Here is a 26964-nt window from a genome sequence, read left to right as displayed (position 1 = left end):
CACAGAAATGAAGCCCAACAATCATGTTTACAGTCCTGTGGTCTCAGCCTCAGATACTCAACTAATCAAAGTGATGTCATGACAAAAATTAATGACCAACAAAACATTTTTCTCCTTCATTTCTGTCACACAAAGCTGTATGTAACGTGTCTCGCGGTTAGTATCATGGTTGCTAGGCAACCTGAACAGCGCGACGAAGCGTATACCGTCCCATTTCACAAGCCTCTCATTTCCGCACTTCGCGTACTTATAGTACGCACCGTACGTAGTACGCGTAGTGCGCGTACTTCAAGCGTGCAGACCCTGAATTGGGACACAGCAAGCGTCTGCCCAGCTTAAATGGACTTCCGGATCTCCACGCCTAATAAACGTGACTCGGCGTGGAGCACGTCACTGCTAACCAGCCACTGAGGAAGCCCGGATTTGGAGCACGTCAGCATGCGCGTTCAACAGTGCTTGTGTTGCATTCCAGTGCCGTAGGAAAGAATACGACGACGGCGTATTAGTGGAAATGTGGAGATGACAGCTGTGGTTTCAGGACGAGCTGCTGTGTCCTCCATAAACGCCTCGTGTGAAACTAACTGATGTGGTGTGTAATACAGCATCGTTATTGTACGAGGCTGGAACCGTCGATAACCTCGCACCTGTCCATCACAAGACAACAAGACACTCCTTTGTAGAAATCCACCCTCCTGACTTGGAGTCTTTGAGTCTGGGCAGCTTCTGCAGCGTCTCTTCAGCTCCTCCTGATGACCACCCCTCATTTATTTTATGACTTTAATCATTTATTTTCTCGGTGCACTTTTTTTCCATCGTTCCATGAACGCAGCCTGAGCTGTGGGTAAGAGGGCGGAGCATGCGCACTGAGCCAAAGTGTTATGAAACAAAGTAGCGCAGCAGCGGCTCGAGGTGCAGACAGTCAGAGGGACCCAGCGCGCAAACACTTATACCCCGGCACAGCTCCCCGCTCTGCCCGAAGACATGCTCCCGTCCCTGTGCCTCACATAGATGTCACCTCCGGGGAGCCAGCACAAGGTGAGCGGGTGGGTGCGGGTTGGGGGGAGACGGAGGTCGGCGTATACAGCGCCACCGGTTACATAAGCTCCGCTCCGGTGACCCCGTTTCTGGGGCCGTATCGGGTGTGCCGTCCCGGGCAGGTGTGTGGGGGGTCTCCCCGGTGTGTGAGGGGCAGGTGGATGTGGTTTGGATTCGCACCGGTTTTATTCAGCCGGAGCTGCGCTGAGGCGGAGAGCCCATTCACAAAAAAACTCCGTGACCTAATTTCCATTTGGAGGGTCCGTGAACGCATCTCAGCCTGTTGGCGTGCCGAAAGCTTCAGCGTTTATGTTTTCATCTTCATCGCGTGGGCTGAGTGTGAGGATGAGAAGTTCAGGCTGGAGCCGCTGGACATCCTGAAGGTCAGAAACGTCTGAGATCCGCCGACTAATCACAAGAGCGGAGCTTTGACCGCAGTCGTCACAACCTGGATCCCAGGATTGATCCCACAGCTGATCTCTGAACCAGCAGCTTCCTGTGCTGGCTGATCGGGGGTCGGTGTGCTGATCGGGGGTCGGTGTGCTGATCGGGGGTCGGTGTGCTGATGGTTTGATTGAGTCGGGGGGAAAGTGGGTCAGTGGGAAGTTTGTGTTGTTGTTAGGAAGAAGTCGGAGCGGCGCTGCGGGTTGCACAGGAGGAGGTTCGCCCCAGAGATGATCCTTGAAGCCGCACATAGTGCAGACCCGCAGCACAGCTGGAAAGTTTACAGACCAGGCTCAGATTATAATCTAGTGTGTTTGGGACATCTGGAGGAGGAGCAGCAGGAGCTCCGACCTGCAGCCCAGCGGCACTCCCTCACCCAGGTGCACCCTGGGAGTGTCGTCATCATTGTTAATATTCTTGATATTGAAAGTGTGATGATGCTGCTTAAAGCTGGGGGAGGGGACAGCTTGGCTTGTCATCTGACCTCAATAAGTTTTGTCTTTGTACGTTTATTTCAAATCAGCCTGCGTGGAAGCAGTCTGGACTCACTGAGCGATGATTGGCTGCTCTTGTTTTCTGGTGTTTGGTGTCGTCTGTATGTTTTTCATGCAGAACAGTAAAAAACAAAACAAAAAAACACTCAAAATATTTAAAAAACAAAGAAACGCATCTTTGTAAAACTGTGTCCTCAGTGAAAATGAGCCCACCACACTACGACTCAACCTCTGAAGCGAGCCTCCAGCTGGTGATTGGTTGAAATATCTCCTCCACGCTGATGACACTGTTTACATCACATTCTAAATAATGGCGTGTGTGTGATAAACAGGTGTGCAGTGTTAGGTGTGCAGCAAACGTCCAGGTGTGGAGACAAACACCACACGCTAACCGTGCGTCCATGTCTCACAGCTCTGTGTGCGCTCTGAGTCTGTCGTGAATCTTCGAGGCGCTGAGTTTTTGTTGAGCACGGCGAGTTCACCTTTGAAGACGAGCTCAGACGAAACAAAAGGCAGTAAAAGTTGTCCGCGCTGCAGGTAAAGCTCACCTGCTGCTTTGATGTTTCAGTGTCAGTAATCGGGTTAAGTTCTCAGCAGGTAAACACTCTGCTCACCGTTTCTCTCGCAGCTGACAGATCCTGCGAGCACCTGTGGGACAGGTGCGATGGAGGGGGTCGGTGCTGCCCGTCCTTCAGCTCTTTAGTCTGATTGGTTGTAGAACTCTGTGATGAGTGAGCTGCACTCACCGAGCTCAATATCAGATTATGAGGTACGACAGGAAGTGAGGAAACAGGAAAAGGTTTGAAGATTTTTTAACCTTGTGCTTTGAGCTTGTTGTGACTGTTTCTACCCACAGCAGAAAGTAAAAGCCTGCTTCTATTGTGGGCCCATCCCACGCCACTGCTCGCCGAGACGCGCCTCCCACCGCTCGGTTCAGTAGACTCACCGAAGCTTCTTCCTGTTTCCTCTTTCCTTTCAGAATAAAATGGCCCTAAATTCCATCCACTGGTTCCGGAAGGGCCTCCGTCTCCACGACAACCCAGCTCTGCGGGAGGCGGTCCAAGGGGCGTCCACGGTGCGGTGCGTTTACTTCCTGGACCCGTGGTTCGCGGGCTCGTCCAACGTCGGGGTCAACAGGTGGAGGTAAGAGGATTTAAGTTACAATCAGATTATCAGTTATTAATCTGTTATTGAGTCCTATCAGGACGCGATTTTAACCATTAAAGTTAACTGGACTTCAAATGATCTGATGCTGAAACTGAGTTTAAAATGGATGTTTTTAAATAGTTTCTGTTTTTCCATCATTCATGTCTTTACTGAGAAACACACGGCGAGAGAGCGGCGTGTTGTTTAGGAGCACTTCATGCTTCTCTGCGGAGCATCATCTCGCTGTTTCTTCAGTAAGGACAGAAATCACCTCTTTATCCTTCCTGATAACAGCAGAGGTGTTGGAATCATGCTGCTCGTTGTTCCGCGTGCGTTTGACAAACTTGACATGTTTCCATGACGATCTGGTGGTCCTGTCGTTATGAGTCCAGCAGGAGGAAATGAGCAGACCGGTGCTGGGCGAAGCTGCAGTTCCTTAAGGCGCAGCATGATGTCAGCGTTTCTCTGATGTCAGTCACATGAGTTTTATTTAACGGCAGACGTTTTTTTCCATGGGTCGGTGGTCTCTCTGCGCCGGGTTTCACCCGGAGACACCCGCTCAGCTGCTTTCACAGTCGCTCACTTCTGCATAATCCCAGGAAAGGAGGTCAGCCGGCGCGATGAGCAGGTTACAGCAGAAGTAGGTTAGAGGATCGCTGTCCAGGCTGCGTGTGGTCAGACCAAGCTGCTCGCCGCTTGGCTTCACGTGCAGACCGGCGGGGTTGAACTGCTATTCGTGGTCGCCGCGCAGCACGATCCACCCTGAAGGCAGTGACCCGCTCGTATCCAGCTGACTGCAATGCTAAAAGTGTAAACTGGTCAGCAGTTTCGGCATCGAGACAGGAAGTGCACATGGGTGACGCTCTGTGACTGTTTCTCATGGATTTCCAGAAACTTTCCAGAAATTCCCAGACGGACATTTTTCATTCAAACTAATGAAAATGAATAAATATTAATAAAAGATGGAGTTTAGAGTCCACGCAGAAACTGCTAATACAGGGAGTGCAGAATTATTAGGCAAGTTGTATTTCTGAGGAATAATGTTATTATTGAATAACAACCATGTTCTCAATGAACCCAAAAAACTCATTAATATCAAAGCTGAATGTTTTTGGAAGTAGTTTTTAGTTTGTTTTTAGTTTGAGCTATTTTAGGGGGATATCTGTGTGTGCAGGTGACTATTACTGTGCAGAATTATTAGGCAACTTAACAAAAAACAAATATATACCCATTTCAATTATTTATTTTTACCAGTGACACCAATATAACATCTCCACATTCACAAATATACATTTCTGACATTCAAAAACAAAACAAAAACAAATCAGCGACCAATATAGCCACCTTTCTTTGCAAGGACACTCAAAAGCCTGCCATCCATGGATTCTGTCAGTGTTTTGATCTGTTCACCATCAACATTGCGTGCAGCAGCAACCACAGCCTCCCAGACACTGTTCAGAGAGGTGTACTGTTTTCCCTCCTTGTAAATCTCACATTTGATGATGGACCACAGGTTCTCAATGGGGTTCAGATCAGGTGAACAAGGAGGCCATGTCATTAGTTTTTCTTCTTTTATACCCTTTCTTGCCAGCCACGCTGTGGAGTACTTGGACGCGTGTGATGGAGCATTGTCCTGCATGAAAATCATGTTTTTCTTGAAGGATGCAGACTTCTTCCTGTACCACTGCTTGAAGAAGGTGTCTTCCAGAAACTGGCAGTAGGACTGGGAGTTGAGCTTGACTCCATCCTCAACCCGAAAAGGCCCCACAAGCTCATCTTTGATGATACCAGCCCAAACCAGTACTCCACCTCCACCTTGCTGGCGTCTGAGTCGGACTGGAGCTCTCTGCCCTTTACCAATCCAGCCACGGGCCCATCCATCTGGCCCATCAAGACTCACTCTCATTTCATCAGTCCATAAAACCTTAGAAAAACCAGTCTTGAGATATTTCTTGGCCCAGTCTTGACGTTTCAGCTTGTGTGTCTTGTTCAGTGGTGGTCGTCTTTCAGCCTTTCTTACCTTGGCCATGTCTCTGAGTATTGCACACCTTGTGCTTTTGGGCACTCCAGTGATGTTGCAGCTCTGAAATATGGCCAAACTGGTGGCAAGTGGCATCTTGGCAGCTGCACGCTTGACTTTTCTCAGTTCATGGGCAGTTATTTTGCGCCTTGGTTTTTCCACACGCTTCTTGCGACCCTGTTGACTATTTTGAATGAAACGCTTGATTGTTCGATGATCACGCTTCAGAAGCTTTGCAATTTTGAGACTGCTGCATCCCTCTGCAAGATATCTCACTATTTTTGACTTTTCTGAGCCTGTCAAGTCCTTCTTTTGACCCATTTTGCCAAAGGAAAGGACGTTGCCTAATAATTATGCACACCTGATATAGGGTGTTGATGTCATTAGACCACACCCCTTCTCATTACAGAGATGCACATCACCTAATATGCTTAATTGGTAGTAGGCTTTCGAGCCTACACAGCTTGGAGTAAGACAACATGCATGAAGAGGATGATGTGGACAAAATACTCATTTGCCTAATAGTTCTGCACTCCCTGTAATAATGGATTGCATTTATATAGCACTTTTCAAGGCACCCAAAGCGCTTTACAATTCCACTGTTCATTCACTCTCACATTCACACACTGGTGGAGGCAGCTACAGTTGTAGCCACAGCTGCCCTGGGGCAGACTGACAGAAGCGAGGCTGCCATATCGCGCCATCGGCCCCTCTGGCCAACACCAGTAGGTGAAGTGTGTTGCAGGGGGATCGAACCGGCAACCTTCCGGTTACAGCTGAGCTTCCCAACGCCCTGAGCCACGGTTGCCCTGATAGTGTGCTTGATGCCAGTGAGACAGGTTTTATTCTTATTTTCAGACACCAGTTCTTAAAGCTGTCGTACTTTCCTGTGTTGAATATTCACTTTATGATCGCGTGGCATCAAAGTCTGCCTTGAATCTGAGACATGATGCAGGGACCTGGGATGAAAACCTGGAGAATTTCCAAAGGATTCCCGGTGGGGCAGCAGAGGGAATAGCAGTGAGTTTGTGTTGTTACAGCTAAAATCTGCATTTTCCTGCCATTTCTGTTCATGTGACCAACAAACACATTTAAGGTTTTTCTGAGTCAGTCGTAAGGGGAGGAGAAGCAGAAGGACTCGCAGGGTTGTGCTGCAGCTGAGGGGATGTGGACTCTGAAGGGAGAAGCTTATTTTGTTGAGGTTTTGTTTTCGCGTCTTAAACTAAATCTGCAGACCGTGGCTTAGAAGTGCGCCGTCGCTGAAGCCTTCTATTATGAGCTGCTCTGAGCTTTAATGTCCTGCTTTGGGAGAAGATGAATGAGAGCCAGCAGATGTCTGTTCAGCTGCTGTGACACCTGCAGCTCTGTGATGGCAGCCCATCATCCCATTAGCTTCGTTATCTTTACCTGAAACCTCGAGTCACACCGGGATTAAATGGCTCCGTCTCCTGAATGAGCATGTTTGAAAGTAAACTTGATGGAACAGAACCCTCTGAAGCTTTCTGTGTTCCCGACCCACATCCTCTGTGTGCTGCAGGACTTCGTATAGAGGTCAGAGACGATCACGTTGGATAACATACGCTGAAACCAGAGAGCTGCCTGAGATGTAGGTTACTGTTAACCCAGATCTAATCTGTGCTGCAAGCTTCACTTAAACAAACCAGACTAAGCTGAAACGTCCTAAGATTTGACAGAATAAACACTTAAATCAGTTTTACAAACGACTTCTTTACAGATCATAAAGGTTTTTATATTTTCCACCAATAAACACAGATTATAACAAACATGTGTCAATCACATATTTAAGAGAAGAAGGATCCTGTGCTCATAATTATACATAGATTAGTGTGTAATTATTCTCCCAACAAACTCATTCATTCAACGTATATTTAATATAGGCAAAATACTTGGCAGTGTGTGGAAGCCGCCATGTTCCCCCACCATATTTGAAGGACATCTCCCTTCTCACTAATAACGTTGACCATCCAGCAGAGGTGATGGAGAAGAGGTTGTAGGCTTTGTGTGCCATCTTCAGACTAAAGGATCATATATTTTATTGTTGGATTAAACGTCTTCAAGAAACTTGAAGTCCAGTCACTTTCTCTTGCAGCTCCTTAGACCCCCATGACCTGGATGACGAGCCTGCACAGACATCTGGATAAAACGTCTCCAGAGAGCCAGCTGAACAACCACTGCTGGTTACGATTTAACATTATAACAGCTAATATTCGGCTGTAGTATCGTAGAAGTCACTCTTTCCCCCAATAAACAGTTTGATTATATTCTCAAATCCTATGAAAGTTTATTCAGTAAGAGTCCGAGTCCAACAGTTTCACTAAAGCCAGCTAACAGAGGCTAATGCTGGCGAACAGAGGCAAGCGCGGGCGAACAGAGGCAAGCGCGGGCGAACAGAGGCTAGCGCGGGCGAACAGAGGCTAACGCTGGTTAACAGAGACAAGCGCGGGCAAACAGAGGCTAATGCTGGTTAACAGAGGCTAGCGCGGGCGGGCGAACAGAGGCTAGCGCGGGCGAACAGAGGCTAACGCTGGTTAACAGAGACAAGCGCGGGCAAACAGAGGCTAATGCTGGTTAACAGAGGCTAGCGCGGGCGGGCGAACAGAGGCTAGCGCGGGCGAACAGAGGCTAGCGCGGGCGAACAGAGGCTAGCGCGGGCGAACAGAGGCTAGCGCGGGCGAACAGAGGCTAGCGCGGGCGAACAGAGGCTAACGCTGGTTAACAGAGACAAGCGCGGGCAAACAGAGGCTAATGCTGGCGAACAGAGGCTAGCGCGGGCGAACAGAGGCTAGCGCGGGCTAACAATAGTGCTTACTGATTCAGCGAGTCCTCAAAAGCACACCTCAGTATCGCTGTCATTGGTCAGAAGTGAGCTTCTGACTGTGTAAAGAAAGATGGACGCTGCTCACGTGCATATTGACAGCTGAGGTAAACAGCAGACTGCCAGCCCACACAGCCGGGAAAAACACTTGGGGGTGGATCCAGATTCAGAAGCACGCCGGTGGTCATTAAAGGGCCAAGTTTAACGTGTCAGACTAAAACATGTTTGTCCTGTAGCAGCCACCATAGCTTGAATTATGCACTTGAGCTGCTGAGAGATTTCACACTCACCAGCCTGCAGCGTCTCATTCACACTGCTCCTCCGTGGCTCCTCTCCTCCTCTTCAGCTCACTTCTGCTCTGCTGCTGCTCTGCTGCTGCTCTGCTCCACATTTCACTCTTTATTTGTTGGCATTGGTTCTCTGGACTGTGTTCAGCTTTGCCTCCCCTGCTGTGCTCAGCCAGAAACCCACCGGCACATCCACGACCCGTTCTGCAGCTTTCATTTAACTACAGTCCTCTTTGTATTTATTAATCAGTCACAACTGGCTCATGTTAAAGTTCCCTTTATATCTCAATGTGTGTAAAAAGTCACGCCATCCCTAAAAGTCCAGGATGTAAGTGGACGTTTTGGGGGGGGGGTCTTCCTAAGATTAAATCTATAAACAGTAAAGAAAGTGTCACATTTTGTATATGGACTCATTTTTACCGATACGCTTCTGTTACAGGCTTTTATTTTTCTGACGATCATGGAGATTTTTCTGACATTACCATCATCCTCACAGTAAGAGGCTCAGACACTTGTTTTCAAAGTCCTCGAACGTGCTCAAGTTTCCCGCTCGGTTCTGGTTCTGCTTGGTTGGCGAAGGACCGAAGAGGCGGAGCAGTCAGCGTGCACCAGCGCCGTGTGAGTGCAGAGGCTGAGCAGTGGCCTGTTAATGTGGGACCAGATATTTTGCCATTTTCAGGGAAATGTGAGAGTCTGTGCAGACATGTAGGTTAGTGTGCCAGTGCGGTAAACTTATGAGCGGTTATGTGATGGTGACCTACATGAGGGGAGGCTTTCCCACGTGGCTCTTATTCAATCGTACACACAGCTGATCGATGCTGGAGGAGCAGGAAAAGATAAAGGAGCATCAAACTAAATAACAGTCTGTTAAACTACGTAAGCGTCGGGCATGCCGAGCATTCCCTCTGAGCGAGGCTGGCGGCTACTCCATCAGGCCTGAGTCTCCCTCTCCCTGATGAAGAGCCAGCGAGCTCTACTCGTCAAACACAGCTGCCATACTGTCAAACTGGACTTGCTGTTTATGGGCTGCGAAGCTTTCCAGAATGAGTCCTGATCTGTTTCAGGTCTGTGATGGTGCTCGTAGAGCTGGGCGATATGGCCTAAAATCCATATCATATCTTCTGTAGAACGTACTTTACACACTATAAGGCGCACTTAAAATCCTTTAATTTTCTCACAAATCAACAGTGAGCCTTATGTGTGAATTCTGGTTGTGCTTACTGACCACGAACCGATTTTGTAGCACACGACACGCAGAGCTGTCAAAAATGTTTTAGTATGACGTTGCTAAGCTACGAAGCTGCACCGCTTGATTGCTTGTCGGAGCATTACAGCTGCCGTAGTCTGGAGCCTCGCGGAGTAATCTGGGTCCTAAACTCCGTCTGTTTCAGGTCCCAAAGTCAAACCAACACTGCGGCGTCACAAACTGTATGGCAGCCTCGCTTCTGTCAGTCTGCCCCAGGGCAGCTGTGGCTACAACCGTAGCTGCCTCCACCAGTGTGTGAATGTGAGAGTGAATGTGAGGGTGACTGGGTGTGTAAAGCGCTTTGGGGTCCCTAGGGGGGACTAGTAAAAGCGCTATACAAATACAGGCCATTTACCAGGTGTAACAATTAAGTTTAACATCCATGAAAACAGAATTTATTACTTTTAACAGAGTTAGAAGTTAGCAGGAAGTTAGCTCGCTAGCTTCCACCTAAACATGATATAGCATGTTCTGACTGAGAGATTTCTGAAACAATTCATCCTTACTGAACCAAGCCTGGGAACTCCAACCAGAGCTGGAGAGATACAGCCAACGCACTACAGCACATGAGCCCACCCAAACACAGTGGGAGGGTCTTTGTGCTCTTAAACGTGTTTGTGGCGTTGAGCGGACTATGGAGGATGAGAGTGATCAGGTCAGAGTTCACTCTGTCACCTGACTTCCTGTAGTGTCTGTGTTCCTGTTACTGCTGACAGAGAAACAAATGCTCTAAAACTCACACCTCCTGGACAACAATGATGTTACGCACAAAGCTCCAACACCTGATGAGGTTTCTACAGTTTGTGAGCCGTTCAGGCCTCCAGCTGATCAGATCTTCTGAAGTGTTAAAGTGTGAGCCTGCAGAGTGACTCGTGCTGAAGGAATCAGGGAAAACACAACGTCTGGATTTATTTCATGATAATTATCCTGAAGGTTTTGCGTGAAAGTGTCAAAGCACCAAATTCATCCAGTCAGGACAGTGTTTCTATTTGCTCTCGATTCAGCCTGTGACTCATTACAGGTGTGTGTGTCTCTGTGTGCACGCGTGTGTGTGTGTGTGTGTGCGACAGGAATGAGGTTACTGGGCTAAGGGATTGTGTTGTGGAGCGGTCGAAGCTGAGTGTGTCTGCTCTGACAGATGTAGGCCAGAACAGTTATATAAGGATGGCTGTACACACACACACACATACATACAGTGACACACACACAGCGCCTCCCTGTGTTTTCACCAGCATGTACGTGAGCAGCAGTGCGAGCTTCCCCATCAAAGATACCAGCCTGCTTGAGTGCACGTGGTCATACAGGTTCACTCTCTGCACGTGTACGCTCATGAGGGTGCTCACGTGTGCACACATAACAGCTGATGGCACGAAGGAGCCGAGCGTCTGGCTGGTTTTCATCCAGTCAGATGGAAATGAGGATTTCCTCAGAACAGTCTTTTACTGTCAGTGTTCCTCCTCCAGGGGGCGCCGTTCTGCCATTTGTCTTTGTGACTGCAGACGCGTGGCTCAGGGTCAGGACTCGGGCTCGTAGCCTCTTCACTGTTTTGGTCATTGTCCTCTTTATTCTCACCATCTGAAAACGCAGAAACCTCAGTGATCAGAACGTGTTTCACTTCCATGGATTCAGGCACAGAATAACGGAGGCCACACTGAGGGCTGCACTGAGCCTCTGAGTCCCTGCACACATGAGCGCCGACTGCAGAGAAACCACAGCGCTGTGCTGTGTGAGCACCGTCGTCTTTAGCTCGCTCACAGTCGTTCTTGGACATCAGGTCCGGGGGACTTTTGCGTTTGACTGACTGAATCTGATGACTGCGCTGGTTTTGCGGCCTTGGTCGAGCCGTTTCTGCGCTCGTTGTAAAGTCAACGTCGGGCCGGTTTATTCTCCTGAAATCAGGCATCATGTTGCTCGGAGGCCCGAGTGGCTGCAGACTGAACCGAGCTATAAAAAGAGCAGACGGTGATTATAAAACCTCCTGGCTGAGTGTGTGCAGGCGCTCACGTGCCGCCGCACACAGATTGGGAGCAGGCAGAGCTTTGGCGGTTTAACGATGGGGTCAGACGGGGGGACGGAGCTGTAACGATCAGACTCTGTCTGGTCTGTTGGACCTGCAGTCACACCTGATCAGAACCCCAGCACGCCCTCAGAGCTCATCAGCTTCAGACACTACACACATGAATGCACGCTTTCTTTTCCAAAAACCAAGAAACTTCTCAGGGTTTCGCTGTGGCGCCCCCTAGAGGGGGCAGCTGAGAGGATTTGTGGATCATAGCCTGTCTCATTACAGCGAAATGATTTTTATCTGGGTCGGGTTTTAAAAGCGCGAGTTTCACCTGTAGGATCCAGCATCTTCCTGTGAGCTGTAATTATTACTAAAGTGTTTTTGTAGTGGATAACTCTGAGAGGGCATTTCCAGCTTCGCGGCCCAGCGGGGCAGGGGCGCAGGTGTTGGGAATCCCTGGGTTCCCGTCCTAGATGAGGGTCAATGATTTTCGCTTTGTCATGCATCTCGTTTCTGTCCTCCTGTCTCTCCTCAGGTTTCTTCTCCAGTGTTTGGAGGATCTGGACGCCAGCCTTCGCAAGCTCAACTCTCGCCTTTTCGTCATCAGGGGCCAACCAGCCAACGTGTTCCCGCGGCTCTTTAAGGTGAGATGCAGGAAATCCTACTCCGGGGTTAGGGCAGACATGTGACCAGGGCGCTCTGCTCTGCTGCTCCTGCAGCCTGTTGGGAATCCTCTCTCTCTGTTTCTCAGGAGTGGAAGATCTCCCGGCTGACCTTTGAATACGACTCAGAGCCTTTTGGGAAGGAGAGAGACGCCGCCATCAAGAAGCTGGCCATGGAGGCGGGCGTGGAGGTCATCGTCAAAATATCGCACACCCTGTATGACCTTGACAAGTGAGTGAGCTTTATTTAACGACAGCGCGGACCCTTGAGAACACAGCGACGCTGTAAGGACATTCAGGGAGGGTTGTTTCAAACCGTCATGGAGCCTGAGGTCACATGATCACGGTCATGTGTCATGAGATTCCTCTTTGCTTCTCCGCAGGATCATCGAGCTGAACGGCGGGCAGCCTCCGCTCACTTACAAGCGTTTCCAGACTCTGATCAGCCGGCTGGATCCTCCGGAGATGCCTGTGGAGATGCTGACGGACACACTGATGGGGCACTGCGTCACGCCCGTCCTTGAGGACCACGGGGACAAGTACGGCGTCCCCTCGCTGGAGGAGCTTGGTGAGAAATCAAACACACTCACGAGAAAACAACCACAAAGATGGCCGACAGCGTTTCTCGTAGTTGAAGCACCAATCAGAATCTCCGTGTACTTATTCATCCACGCCCTAAAACCAAAATCCAACAACAAACAGGCGAAGATCTATGGGCTCAAATTGTGGTCATAAATATTTTGTACTTGTAAATCAGGATTTATATGTGTAAAAAGAATTTGTGTGTGCGTAAAAAAGATCTGTGTGTGGCCAAAAAATACGTGTGAAATTCTGCACTGAAGTTTCAGGTTACAAGTATGAATTTTGACCCTACTTTTCTTCCTTTCATCCGGTTGGTCAATGTCATGTCAATCACAAATTTAACAAACCAATCAGAGAACAGATGGGTTTGGCTATTGGAGGGGTGCTTTATGGAGCTTCAGGTCCTTGAAGGGAGTAAATGCCCTTTTACATGCCAGCCCAGCTTTTTCTGTCTGTGGCGGTCCGAGTTTGGTGATTTTTGTGTCACAGGTTTACGTGCTTAATAAAAGGACCTCCAGAGCCTTTTCAACAGTGCTGCAGACCTCAGGGGGGCAGGCAGTGCTGTGGAAATGACAGTCTTCACTAGTGGGGATAGTTACAAAGCTTTCTTTGTTTTGAATTAGCATACATGTTTTTATTGAACATTTGAAGATAAAAAAACTGAAACACTTGTAGAGGACGTAAAGTCAGAGATAGAAACGACAAGGAGCAGGTGCATCTAGTACAGGTAAAACCCCACAGAGCTCAGCAGCCAGCGCAACAAATTCTGGATCCTTTGCTTTTAGTTAGCAGTTAGCATTAGCAGCACATGTTACGTCCGATGTGAAAGGACCTTCATGCTGCGCATTGTGACTCACAGCCATGGTCCCGGGTCAGCCCTGACTTTGTGTTAAACTAATCCTAAAGTAATGATGGTGTTTCTAACCACTGATATAGCACAACTTTATCCTTTCAACAGCTGCGGAAAGTTAGGGGACCTGACTGCTATCGGATATTTATACAGAGATCCTCCAGCTTCAAACTGTATCACCCTTCAAGGACCTGCAGTTCAAAAAAAGAACCCCTCCAACAGCCAAACCCATCTGTTCTCTGATTGGACTGTTAAATTTGTGATTGACATGACATTGACCAATCAGATGAAAGGAAGAAAAATAGAGTTTCACGCGTATTGCTTACACACACACACAAATTCTTTTTACGCATACAAACCTGATTTACAAGTACAAAATATTTATGACTACAATTTGAGCCCATAAAAATCGACCAATGATCAAATCACACACACACACAGACACACACACTCTCACAGACAGAGACACACTCTCACAGACATACGCACACTCTCTCACACTGAGTGTAGCTGAGCAGGCCTGCAGCGCCCCCTGTGGCAGCTGTGTGCATCACAGCTTCGGTGCAGTTTGATGGCGTTCCTGCACAGCGTCCGTCAGTCAGCTGCTGCTTTCACACCTGCAGGTTTTGTCCCAGAGAGTTTTAAAATCAAAGTAAGGGCCAGGAGACCTTAAACGTGGCTCCTGAGTGAAGCTGTGACGCTTGAAGCTCTTGAGTGTTGCACGTTCATCCAAAGCTGATGACACACATCAGCTTTGGATGAGTGTCTGGAGTGAAATAATATAAAAGATATTTGGCTGAAACTTTTTTCACTTTGAAACACTGATTTGTTTCTCAGACGACAGGGACCAGCCCACCCCAAACAGGGCTTTGGCTTAGTTGTCCTCTCTGCTGAGTCCCTCGACTTCATTGTCATATTTTATTTGTTCCTGTGTGTGACCCGGGCACCGAGCCTGAGCGAAGGCCTCTGCAGCTCCACAAACAGACATGAAACACTTGTTGCAGCGCCCTCTGCTGGAGCTGTTTTAAACGCAGGAAAAGAGCTTCCAGCCTGGTGGATCTGATTCTGGACTCATTCAGCTTTAAGGAGAAACTGCAGTCAGCTGATTGATGCCGAAAGAAGAACTCCTCCCATAATTAAACCCCAAACCTGTCACCTGCTCTCTAATTTAAAGCTCTGAGTCGGGTGAAGCCATCTGTCTCTGTCCATTCATGCAAGCACCTGCTGTGGAGCACCTGCTGTGGAGCACCTGACCCTGAGACATTTAAGGAGCTCTGTGCTCCTGAATGAACGTGCTGATCCTCAGTCTGCTCCCCATTCAAAGAAACCTGCTGCTCCACAAAGCTCCGCCTCCATCTGCCACTCACAGCTGCCGCTCAGGTCACGTGTAGAGTGATGCACACCTGCCCAATATAACTCTAATCTGATCCCAATTAAGTAACTTCTGGTGCTCGTTGATGACTTCTCCTCACTCAGAGTTGAATCTGTCACGAGTCGTAGCGTCAGGCCCACGCCGCTCTCTCAGTCCGAGTCGTCCTCGGGTTTGGCAGGTGGGGACACGGTGGGTTCGGTTTCTGCTTCATCCTACAGCAGGTTCACTGACGGGCCGCATCTGAGCAGATCTGATCAATAACGTCAATAAAGTCCAGAAATGAAATATTGAACTTTTTATTCTGGTGATAAAACATGAAAATAAATCATCTTCAGTCTTTATTTTCAAACCAATCAGACGTTTACTCTGAGCTCGTTCTCAAGAGGTTACAGAAGTGAAATGACGGGGTCGTTTACCCATGGGGTCGTGACGGGTTAGTTTAATCACGGGGTCATTTAACCACGGTGTTGTTTACCCACAGGGTCGTTTAACCACGGGGTCATGGCGAGGTCATTTACCCACAGGGTTGTGACGGGTCGTTTACCCACGCGGTCGTGGAATGACGGAGCATCGCTCTTTTGTTCCTGAACTAGTCAGTTCAGTTCAGTTCATTTTTATTTCAAGCATTTCAAACATGTGGCTTCACAATCATTACAAAATATCATTCCATTATTTGTTTGAAAAGGAGTAGGCTGAAGTATTCACTTATTTGTCCCTACCCCCTCAAGTTTTACCTCTCATTCATTTATTTTTTTTGTCTTAAATTAAACAAACAACATATGAAACATATGAAGTAAAGCAAAACAAAACAAAACATACATAAAACATACATACTGTAACTTCGGTCGTTGCTGTGCTTTTTGGAAGTCGAATTTCCCAGAGGAACCCACCCGAGGGATTAATAGTTCTATCTTATCTTATCTTATCTTATAAATCAAAAACAAGAAATTAGCAAGCCCCACCACAGTATAGTTTCTTTCATATGAAAAATACAGAATGTGTATATTTGCAGATACACAAGTTATGGAAAAACAAACAAACCAAAACAAAAGAAACAAAAAAGAACCACAACACCATTACCAACAACCAGTCGAAGCTTATTTCTTTGTGTCTCTGAGTACCTTGGGTTTAAATTTCACCTGTGCAGGTGTGACTTAAAGGCACAGTGAGCAGGTTCAGGTAATCCAGCAGGTCTGGGATGGGAGACAGGTGGGTGGGGTGCCGAGTTCTGATTGGCTGTGTGTGTTTATGGAAGGTTGACCTGCTAAGGACAATGATGAAGGTGAACCGTCTCTTTCAGGCTTTGACACGGAGGGGCTGCCGTCAGCCGTGTGGCCAGGAGGAGAGACCGAGGCTCTTACCAGGATAGAGCGCCACCTGGAGAGAAAGGTGGGTACTGCAGCTGATGGTGGGCTGTGGTCATAGAAAGCTCTGAGGGGATGACGTTCAGCAGAAGCGCTGAGGACTTCTCAGTGACGCAGCTCCTATTTTCATTGGCTGTTATCTTTGATGGGGAAGATTAAAGATCTTCAGCATCACAACAGAAGAAACGCGCACTCATCTGTTTCAGTAAACACATTAGTAGGGCTGGGCCATATTATACCGTTCACGGTAATACCGGTACAATGTTAGGCAACGATAAGAAAATGAAATATGGCGATAGAATGTGGGTAAAATGCACATGCGCAGGGCCTTTGTTTTCATATGCACATGGCCGAAAAAGCATGGCGGCGACAGAGAATGAGAAGGGAGAAAGGAACATGCAAGCGGCCGTCGTTATTGCCGTATTTGTCGGACTAAGGTGCTCGTAAATCTGGGAGTAATCTGGGTCCTAAACTCTGTCTCTTCAGGTCCTAAAGTCAAATGAACACTGCGGCATCAGAGTTAAAAAACTGTCTAAATTCTTTCATCTTTAATAAAATGATCAGCGTTGCTGCTTTACCAGGTGTAACAGTTAAGTTTAACATCCAGGCATCCATGAAAACAGGATTTATTACACTTAACGGAGTTAGAAGCTAGCAGGAAGTTAGCGGAAGTTAGCTCGCTAGTTTTGCTAGTTACCTAAACATGATATAGCATGTTCTGACTGAGAGATTTCTGAACAAATTCAAACGTACAGCTCTGCTGTCACTTCCAACATATAATAAGACAGGAAACTAAACAGCAGTGACGCTTGTAGGGTTACTGAAGTTGGACTAGCTGGTATATAATGATGTGCTACGTGATCGCTAACGACACAGCTATGTTAGCATAACATAAACAGTGAAGCTGGAGGATGAACGCTAACACTTTTCCACTCGATAAAAGTTAACTTCAGGGTTCATCATGGTTAGAGACAAATGCAATCCTATGGCAGGATACTGTAAACGGACCAAACTTCAGTCAGGAGAACAACTGAGATAATCCATCCACAATACCAGGTTAGCCATTAATATACTGCAACAACATGGGAATAGAGCAGCTGCCAGAGAATTCAACATTAATGAATCAATGGTACAGAAGTGGAAGAAGCAAGAAGAATGAGTTGAATAAAGTTTGATTCATCTGACTGCTTTGTTTCGCTTAATGTGCCTTATAATCCCGTGCAGTTTATGGTCCAAAAAAATACGTATTTGACGTTTTTATTTGGCACACTGCAGTTTAATATTGCAAAGCACCTCTTTTTAACTTTGGTGGATATTATACATGGTTATGCTCAGGATATGTCAGCCCATTTCTACTGGAAATGGCCTTTGGTTAAACCTTCAGCAAGGAATTTGCATTTGCACTGTTCAATTTTTATATAGCTTTAATGCACATAAAAAACAGCTGCTTGTTTAAGTGAAAATAAATGGATGGGTTTTTGCGCTAGTAAAGTTGTGGAGTTGTATTTTGTCTCTTGCGTGTTATCGCAAATTTTCAAATATATATCGTGATAAATATTTTTGGCCATATCGCCCTGCTCTAACAAACACTGTTCGCTTTCTTTTCTTGTCATGTTCTTGTCTGTCCGAAAACGTCTTTTGTTCAGGTTCACAGACATGTGAAACACTCCCTGCTTCTTTCCAAACCAGCCGCCTGTGATTTGGTGAATGCTTTAACGTGGCCGTCTTACTTCCCCTCCTTTCTCTCTCCCTCTCTCTCTCTCCAGGCGTGGGTGGCGAATTTCGAGCGTCCGAGGATGAACGCCAACTCACTGCTGGCCAGCCCAACAGGCCTCAGCCCATACCTGCGCTTCGGCTGCCTCTCCTGCCGCCTCTTCTACTTCAAGCTCACCGACCTGTACCGCAAGGTCTGCGTCAGACCCACACGTTGCTGTTGCATATTTGTGCTGCCCCGAAGCATCGGTGCGACTGCACCGCAGCGATGATCTCATTTATGGACGTGTATGAAGCAGAGCCCATCTGCTACTCTGTTTCTGTACGAATGAACTCCATAGACGAGACAATGCTGTGCAAAAGTCTTGAGCCACCCCTCATTTCTTCACAAACGTTCCTGTAATCTTTGAAGTGCTCTTGAGCAACAGTTGTCCAGAGGTCTTTGTAATGTTAAACTCTGACCTCTGAATCATTCTGAACCAGTGTTGTAGTGTTAGGTTGTGCCTGTTGTGTGCAGACACAACCTAACACTACAAACACATTTGAATCAGAAGCTAAAACTAAAGAAGGCAGGCTGTCACACAAACACGTTATCTGTGAATCTATGAGACACGCCAAATATAACGCAGTTTGACATGAAATGGGATTTTTGGCCCAACAAGGCGATTCCCAAAGAGGAATAATATCATTTTATTATTTCCAGATCATTGCATATCAGTGCAGGTGTGAGCTATGAGTGCACTTGCCAGATGCAGTGATCTGATTGGTCAGATCTGAACCATCAGAGATGAAATATTGGCATGAAGGCCCCACCGAAAGGGCGGTGACATCACCGCTGGGCTCAGGTCGGTGCTGCTGAACCCACTGAGACGGTCGAACGGTGACTGACTGCTGTGATCAACAGAACGTCGTTGAAGTGAAACACTTTTATAAAACCGATGGCCGAGGTTGAAAGAGTTAACCCCCCCGAACGCTTTTAACCCGATGCTTTTGTGATGTTTCTACTGATGCAGGTGAAGAAGAACAGCTCTCCTCCACTCTCGCTCTACGGACAGCTACTGTGGCGCGAGTTCTTCTACACCGCCGCCACCAACAACCCACGCTTCGACAAGATGGAGGGAAACCCCATCTGCGTCCGCATTCCCTGGGACAAAAATCCTGAGGCGCTCGCCAAGTGGGCTGAGGCGAAGACGGGCTTTCCCTGGATCGATGCCATCATGACTCAGCTGAGGCAGGAGGGGTGGATTCATCACTTGGCCCGGCATGCCGTGGCCTGCTTCCTCACCAGAGGAGACCTGTGGATAAGCTGGGAGGAAGGAATGAAGGTGAGCACATGGGAAGCGGTCATGGTGCGGTGACGTGCCGATACTGAAACATGCCGATGAATCAGACGGGAACAGCTGACCGCATTACTGCCTTTATTTTTGTGCGTCAGGGTTTAATGTCGTAGGTGTTTTTCCTTCTTCGTGTCGGCCTTATTATTTTGGCACGTTTGCCAGTAACTTCCGTTCATGCTTAAGGAATAAAAACAACCGAGTTAAAACAAAGTGATGTTACTCACTCAGGTGTCGGCTTATTTTTGCACTTCCTGTTTTAATGGGCTGTGGTTACCTGCTGCAGGTGTTTGAGGAGCTGCTGCTGGATGCAGACTGGAGCGTGAATGCGGGCAGCTGGATGTGGCTGTCCTGCAGTTCATTCTTCCAGCAGTTCTTCCACTGCTACTGCCCCGTGGGCTTCGGCCGGCGCACCGACCCCAACGGGGACTTCATCAGGTGGGTACCTTTCCTTCTATCGCCCCTTGGTGCCAACAGCTGAGCCCGCACCTGGTTGGCGCCCTTCCTCCCTCTGTCTCTCAGGACTGCACAGATATTAGAGCGTTGAGGGTCATCAGAGGAGAGCAGTGAGTCACAGGGGAAGCACAGACAGATTTACCTGTTTTAAAAGTAACACCTGTTACACCTGATGGAACCTGCCAGTTACTGATGACGTCAGTGTCTCACACACAGTCAGCTCAGGGACAGGTCAGCTGAAGACAGCAGAGGGGGAGAGAGAGATGGGGGGATAAAGGGGACGTCCAGATCTTAGGGTAAGTCAACAAACCAGCGTCCTTCCCTCCTCGTCTTTGTCTGTGTGTCATCAGCTGTTTGTAGCTGTCTGTTCACACCTCAGCACTTAGTCTGGGATCCAGGATGCTAACGACCTCACAGTGTGTGTGTGTGTGTGTGTGTGTGTGTGTGTGTGTGTGTGTGAGTGACTCTGAACATGTATGCATCAGTAGACGTGTACCTGCAGCAGCGTGTTCATTACTGCTGCTCTCTCCCCCCTCCCCCCTCCTTCCACTCTGTTTGTGATTTTTGGGGGTTGGGGGGAAAGTTCAGCGGTCCCTCTCCCCTTCGTAGATTGTAGCTGATTGCTTTTAAGGTGATTGGCCGGTCTCTCGCCCCTCCACCCAGGTGCAGCCTGCGCTTCCAGCCGGGGCTGCCGTGGATGGACGTTGTTGATGGCGGTTTGTTTCATGTACCTGTGCAGCCCTGAGGCACTCGCGCCCCAGCGGCACCCTCTGAGCAGGTTTATGACTCGGTGGCGTCTCATTTCGTCAAAAGGGATTCTGACCGCTTGGTAGGGAAATGCAAACGCCTCGCCTGCATTCGTTAGGTAGAGCGTTATGAAGCATTCCACGGAGGGTAGTGAGGAGAGGCGTTGGACCAGCTGTAGCTCTGCCATCGCAGTGAAGCACGATTGGCGCCGGTACTCGTTACCTGCGCCGTGCCACGCGAGCCGGTCCACTGTCCAGGCGCTGGGCAAAGCCCCTCATCAGGCCCTTTGTGAAATGTTCAGTGGCGCTCTGCTTTTGTGAATGCAGCCCTGCGGCTCAGGCGGAGCTGGAGCGGCGGCTGGCTCACTCAGACACATGGCGTGGATCACTAGTGCACATGTGCATCACGTAGGGTAAAAAACAGGCCGAGATCAGAGATACAGATCTGACTGCAGAGGATAAGCAGCCCTCGCATGGCTAGGCTTAGGCTTTTCCCCGACCATCATCCACCCAGTCACATCCATCCAACATCCAGCCACATGCAGCAGGGAGAGTCAGCCCCACCCTTTATGTTTAAAGATGTCTGCATATCTGCCAGTGTAGGCGTGAGGTGAAAATCCAAAGCCGTGACACTAAATGTGGACAGCAGATTGAAGATTACATCATCAAAGATTACATGACAGGAAGAGGAAGCCCTTATTGCCCACGCCACCCGCCGCCCTCCATCGGCTCGCGTGCTGCCGGCAGGTCGCGGATCTTCCTGGCAAAAGGGTTGTGGTCCCTTTTGGTGAAATGAGGGGGCTCCCTAGTGTGCCGGCCCAGAGTATGGCGCTGTGGCGATGGGAGAGGACAGTCAGCAGAGGCTTTGGGCCCACTGACCACTTAAAAGACAACCACCACAGTCAGAGGGGCAGGGGGGGCAGATTTGAGCTCTTTTCTCAGTCCACTGCTGTTTGAAGGGGATGGAGGTGGGGTAAGGTTGGGGGAGGGTGGGGCCAGAGCTGGGAGGTACGGTGGAGGACTTCTGTCATCAACGGCGAGCTCTCAGGAGAACTTCAGCTTCCTCTTCTGTTCAGCTGTGAGGAATGAAACCGAAGAAGAGCTTTGAGCGATGGACGGACAGGAAGCTCGATGGCAGATCTTTTCCACCGTACGCCAGCTCTGGTCCAGGTGGGGTGGGAGGGGTTGGGCGGGTGGGCTCAAAACTTTGTGCTTTCTAATGGCGTGTTGCAGTAGACGTCTTCCTAGCGGCACCAATCAGCAGTGATGTCTCTAACGACACGGCGCTCTCCGTCCGTCGAGCACGCGTGCGTCCACACGGCCGCACCGCTGCCTGCCCCCACTGTGCCGCTTCCCACAGTTCCACTCGCCCCTCTCCTCCGCCCCGCCTGTGTCCCCTCCTCGGACTCGGTAAGGTCGGACCAAGCGCAGTAGGTAGGTGGCTCTCTTTCCACGACAGTCCAAGGAATCTTCTGCACGTTGTGAGATGTTGACCTCTTGCTGCAGTCTGATTGGCTCTCGCAGCGTCGCTCTGCGTGTGCGTGGCGTGGCTGCCGTCACACCAGCTCACAGTAAATGTTGTTGGGACCACAGCCCCTGGTTTTCCACCACGTTTGGCAGCATTAACGTCTCTCTGAGCGCCCTGTGACGGTTACTGCCCGCAGTGCTTCTGACTCATGTCCTGTAGCCTTACTGTGCAGTGTTGTGCTTGTTTGTAGCTTCGTTCTGCAGCAGCTGACTTCCTTAAAACTTGTAAGCACGAAGGGCTGCAGACCAGCGTGCTCCGGCTGCAGGCCTAAACCTCAGCCAGCTCTTCACACAGCAGCAGCTAAAGTTTGGAAACACACATTTCAGCTCATATCTGAGACGGTAGCTCCGAAACATTCAGACATGACATTTTTTCCTCTTAACCCTTTACCTCCCTGCATCACCACCACCCCAATGCACTTTGTACCCCTCCTCGTGCTGACAGAAGCCAGCATGTCTAATGTCTCCATCTGCTTCCAGACGATACTTACCTGTCCTCCGAGGTTTTCCTGCTAAGTTCATCTACGACCCGTGGAACGCTCCAGAGTCTGTGCAGGCGGCGGCCAAGTGCATCATTGGAGTCCATTACCCGAAGCCCATGGTGCACCACGCAGAGGCGAGCCGGCTCAACATCGAGAGGATGAAGCAGATCTACCAGCAGCTGAGCCGATACAGAGGACTGGGTACGAGATCAGAGAACATGAAACGTTAGCCTTAAACCACAGCACAGCACGCCCCGGTCGCTCCAGGAACTAAAGCTATCAGTAACTTTAGAATATTTAATGAGGCCAAGTTCTGTCTTCGTGCTGCGCAAACTTTCAGTTCACACACTCATGTGATTCTTTCCAGAGGTTTGAGTCGTCGTAGCTTCAGGAGTTTAAGAGAGATGCACATGAAAAAAACGAATTCAAAGCTGAACCTAGTTTTTATTCTGCAGGAGTGTTTTTCTCCTCCAAACAGGTTTTATGTGATGGAATAACCTGCAGTAGTTTGATGTCTGTGACGTGTAGCAGCAGTGTTCAGATTTATTACAGTTTCAAATTGTCAAAGTTACGAGTAATAAGTGTGTGTGTGTCTTTCAGGTCTGCTGGCATCAGTGCCGTCCACCCACGGGAACGGGAATGGAGGAATGATGGCCTTTTCCCCTGGAGAGCAGCACCTAGGGACCAACAGTTCACACAGTAAGGCCTCTGGACACAGTCCGAGCTTCCAGCTGCTCTGGCAGCTCTGTTGTTGAGTCACGTCTTCTTCTGTGGTCTTCAGCGCCCGGAGTGTCGGGGAGCCCCGTTCCAACAGGAAATGGCAGCGGAAGCATCCTTCTCAACTTTGACAGCGAAGAACAGACCGGCCCCAGCGGCGTTGGACAGCAGCATCAGCGCCTGCAGCAGCATGGTACATGACGCCGCAGCTTCCTGTGTGGACTGAGGTCAGATTCACAGTTTAGTGGCACGATGTCGTATTTATAGTGTGTTTGTGTGTGTGTGCGATGCAGGATACCACTCAGTGCCAGACACCAGCCAGAACACCAGCAGCCGACTCTACCACGAGTTTGCTGTGCCTCAGCACCCAGGTACGCCGCGGGCAGGAAGCATTTGAAGTGTTTCACGTCAGCTTCGGCTCAGACCTTTCTCCTCCTTTTCCTTCAGGACTCCTCCTGCACCCCCGGGGCGGCATCACAGGGAAACGGGAGCGCGAGTCGGAGCGTGAGGGGTCGGGGGAAGAAGAGCCGGCGTCCTGCTCCGTGCACAAGATGCAGCGACAGAGCGCAGAGGTCAGCCCACCACTCGGCAGAGCTTCTGTCCAAAAGCTGCCAAAACAGTCCTGACACGTAAAGCCAGGCATCCCGTATTTCAGGACTTATTCCTTGTTGAGGGAAATTTAGGCCGTGTGTGAAACAGGAAGAGAGAGCGGCATTCCACCCCGCAGATATGAAGAACTCCTGTGGCGTGCTCGGTTGCCTGCCAATAATCCAGGTGTGTCTCGTCTCATTGCAGGCAACCTAGAGCAGATGGAGAAGAGACCGTGCGGAGTCCATGGAGCCGGCAGAGAGAGGAACGCCCGACATCACCGCCTGTCCTCCAATCACAGCAGCTCCAGACAGGCGCCTCCTCCTCTTCCTACTTTTCCTCACACACAGAAAATCCCAGGGAGCACACACAGAGGTGAAAATGTGTCAGTTGGCTCGAATCGGTTGACCTCTGACCTCAGAGGAATGTGCAAAGAAACAAATGACCTCAAACTTTATTTCTAATAAAATAAATAAACCAATAAAAACTTTATTGTCTTAAACGGCAGCCACCGCCACGCAGCTGCCAGGCTACGACGCGGAGCCTTCGTCACAGGCTTCGGAGAGTCTTCTTCTACTCAAACAGGCTTAAACAGGGAAACGCAGCTAAAGCTCCGCCCACGAGCCACGCCTCGAACAAAGAGGTCATCCAGAGGAGCGCAGCTGTAACACGAGTGACCCGAAGCACCAAACGCAGCCTGCCAACTTCACTTCCTGTCTGTGTAAATAAAGCCTTTTTTTAATACTGGAGGTGCAGCGGGTTAATAAACACGAAACCTCCTACTTAACGGCACTGGTTGTGATTCCCCCTTTCACCACCTGGGGCAGCATTTCACCAGCACGTGTCTTCACGCTGTAAATGAGCGCGGCTCACCGCTCCATACATGCGCACGCACGCTACGCTGGGGCTTTGGATGTGGAGTTTCTTCACATCCTGGTGATGCTCCAGTTAACTTTGAGCATTTTTAAAGCAGTTTAGAAAAACAGGATGTTACACGTACTACCTTTATTTCCGACGCTGGCTTCGTGGGAACGTCTTCGACTGCCTGGTTTGTGCTCACTCGTATCGGCAGCTAACATCGAATGCAAGTGAAATTTGGATGCATTAAAGTCACAAGTGTCAGAGGTCTCTATATATTTATAGCCGAGCCCGTTCCTGGTCTTTGAGTCGTGTTTACAGTGACGTTCTTAGATTAGAGCCTTCGTGCCGTGGCGTCGTTTAGCCCTCTGTGTGACGCCGTCATGCACGAGGAGGCGAAGCATGGCTGAACACTCAGGTCCTGATCTGAGACTTGTTCTGTTTCTGTTGTTGGACCATCGTCCTCGCAGCTTTTCCCACATTTTTACTGAGGTCGCTGCGCTTTAGCACTTGTGTTTGGTCCGACCTGGCCAGTCACATTTTCACCTCTCTGTTCCCCTCACACACACCTCCTTCTGCAGATGTGGTGGTTGAGCTAATGGCTGCGTTCAGACTCCTCTCCAAGGCATCACATTTTTCTAAGATTTCTTATAAAAACCAAAAACCTGCTAAACAAAAATGAAGGAAAAAAGACTAAAAACTAAGTTGAGTCAACGCGCTGAGACGGGCGACCCAAACGAGCCTCATTCTGTCACAGACAACATTCCTCACACGGTTTCCTGCGGCGCTGCACGGAGGGACACGTGAAGCATGCACGGCTGTTCGGGATCATTAAAACTGTAAATCTGCCCAACATCTGCTTCATGGCCGACAAACAAACGGTCGCTGGCGTCCAGGGGGGTGGGGATCCTCCACCAGCACCGCCACTCCCACTCAGAGAATGTATGATAAAATCCACACAGCAGCATCAGTGGCTGATGTTAGCACCACCAGCTACACACACACAAACAAAGATCTGCACATACACAAAGATACGCACACCTGTTATTACTGCGCAGTTTCATTACAGTTACCCTGTTTTCTTTTGAGTTTACAGTGTGATTACCCGAGTATTTCTCATGTCATTACAGAGTAAATATATACAGTAAATATGCTTTTTTCCCACAGGAAACGTAGTAAAGTACAGAGTAAATACTTGTAAACATCTGGTAATTTCACTGTATTTGCGTACAGTTACATGAGTAAGGACCAGGCTTCATGTGAGTTTGAATCCGGGCTAATTTATCTGTATTTAAACTGTAATCACACCCACAACTGTAAACTCAGATAACTCACTTCCTGTTGTTTCACAATAAAAGTCTTCTTCTACTGAACAGTCAGAGGCCTTTATTGTGAAAAGTGTTCATTAAAAAAACAATAGTCCATATCTCTGTCTCTCTCTCTCACACACACACTCACACACACACACACACACACACACACACACACACACAGCCTTCTTGATGATTAGCCAGGAGAGAACATCCCAGCCTGCCCTCTGATATCAGCGCCCCCTTTTGTTTAAGCAGTGTAACTGCGATCGCTGACGAGCAAGTTGGCTGTTTGGAACTTTGTCGCATTTATGTGTGCGTTGTTGGCCAATAATGCTAACAATAATAATAATGATAATAAAATATATGTTTGACCTAAATGCCCAAACCGACCTTGGTATTGATGATATCTGACGTGTTAATAAAACAAGTGTGGGAAATGAGGCAGCATTGCCCCGCCCTCACAGAGCCCAGGTGTTTGAGGTGTTTTACAGGATAAATTAAAGTTCTTTTCTGGCTAGTACAGGAATATAAAGCATGTGAGGCTGAAATCAGAATGTGGACTCGAGTCGGTTAAATGTCCAGCGCACAGGTGAAGAACTGAAGACGCGGCGGGGCTTCACACAGCACCGTTACCGGACCCAGGGGAGGGGCGGGTGTACAGTAGTCGGCATTAGTGCGTCGTGGTCGTGCGCCCTCGGCTTCAGCAGTCACGTGGGGGGCTGATATCGGGGAGGGAGGGGGGGCCTTTAGTATTGTAGTGTTTCTGTATTATAGCTCTGTCTGTACATTGTTAGGTTTGATCGCTTTTATCACTGTGGGGGAAAAGTTGATCCAAGTTTTTATTCTCGCTCTTTGTTATGTTTGGTTTCCCTTCGCGAAGGCGAAGA

At 48.9% G+C, this 26964-nt stretch overlaps 1 protein-coding gene across 1 annotated transcript; it reads left to right on the top strand.

The window, feature by feature from the left end:
* The first annotated feature begins 867 nt into the window (after nucleotides 1–867).
* Nucleotides 868–26137, top strand: cry3a (cryptochrome circadian regulator 3a). The gene is made up of 15 exons (XM_004567611.4): nucleotides 868–1035; nucleotides 2953–3116; nucleotides 12049–12157; nucleotides 12265–12407; nucleotides 12559–12743; nucleotides 16280–16368; nucleotides 18110–18250; nucleotides 19070–19381; nucleotides 19677–19828; nucleotides 22600–22802; nucleotides 23202–23300; nucleotides 23383–23511; nucleotides 23612–23689; nucleotides 23766–23890; nucleotides 24114–26137. The coding sequence occupies exons 1-15, from the start codon at nucleotides 1009–1011 to the stop codon at nucleotides 24120–24122; spliced, it is 1965 nt and encodes a 654-aa protein (XP_004567668.1). The 5' UTR covers nucleotides 868–1008; the 3' UTR covers nucleotides 24123–26137.
* Nucleotides 26138–26964: the final 827 nt, after the last annotated feature.

This window comes from Maylandia zebra, linkage group LG20 (assembly GCF_041146795.1).
Source record: "Maylandia zebra isolate NMK-2024a linkage group LG20, Mzebra_GT3a, whole genome shotgun sequence".
NCBI classification, from domain to species: Eukaryota; Metazoa; Chordata; class Actinopteri; order Cichliformes; family Cichlidae; genus Maylandia; species Maylandia zebra.
Note: the sequence above shows the minus strand (reverse complement) of the source record. Positions and strands in the feature narration are given on the sequence as shown.

Coding starts and splice junctions, on each gene's coding strand:
- cry3a (XM_004567611.4), top strand. CDS start 1,009: ATGTCACCTCCGGGGAGCCAGCACAAG. Junction 16,369..18,109: donor AGCGCCACCTGGAGAGAAAG/GTGGGTACTGCA, acceptor CTCTCTCTCCAG/GCGTGGGTGGCGAATTTCGA. Junction 18,251..19,069: donor TCACCGACCTGTACCGCAAG/GTCTGCGTCAGA, acceptor CTACTGATGCAG/GTGAAGAAGAACAGCTCTCC.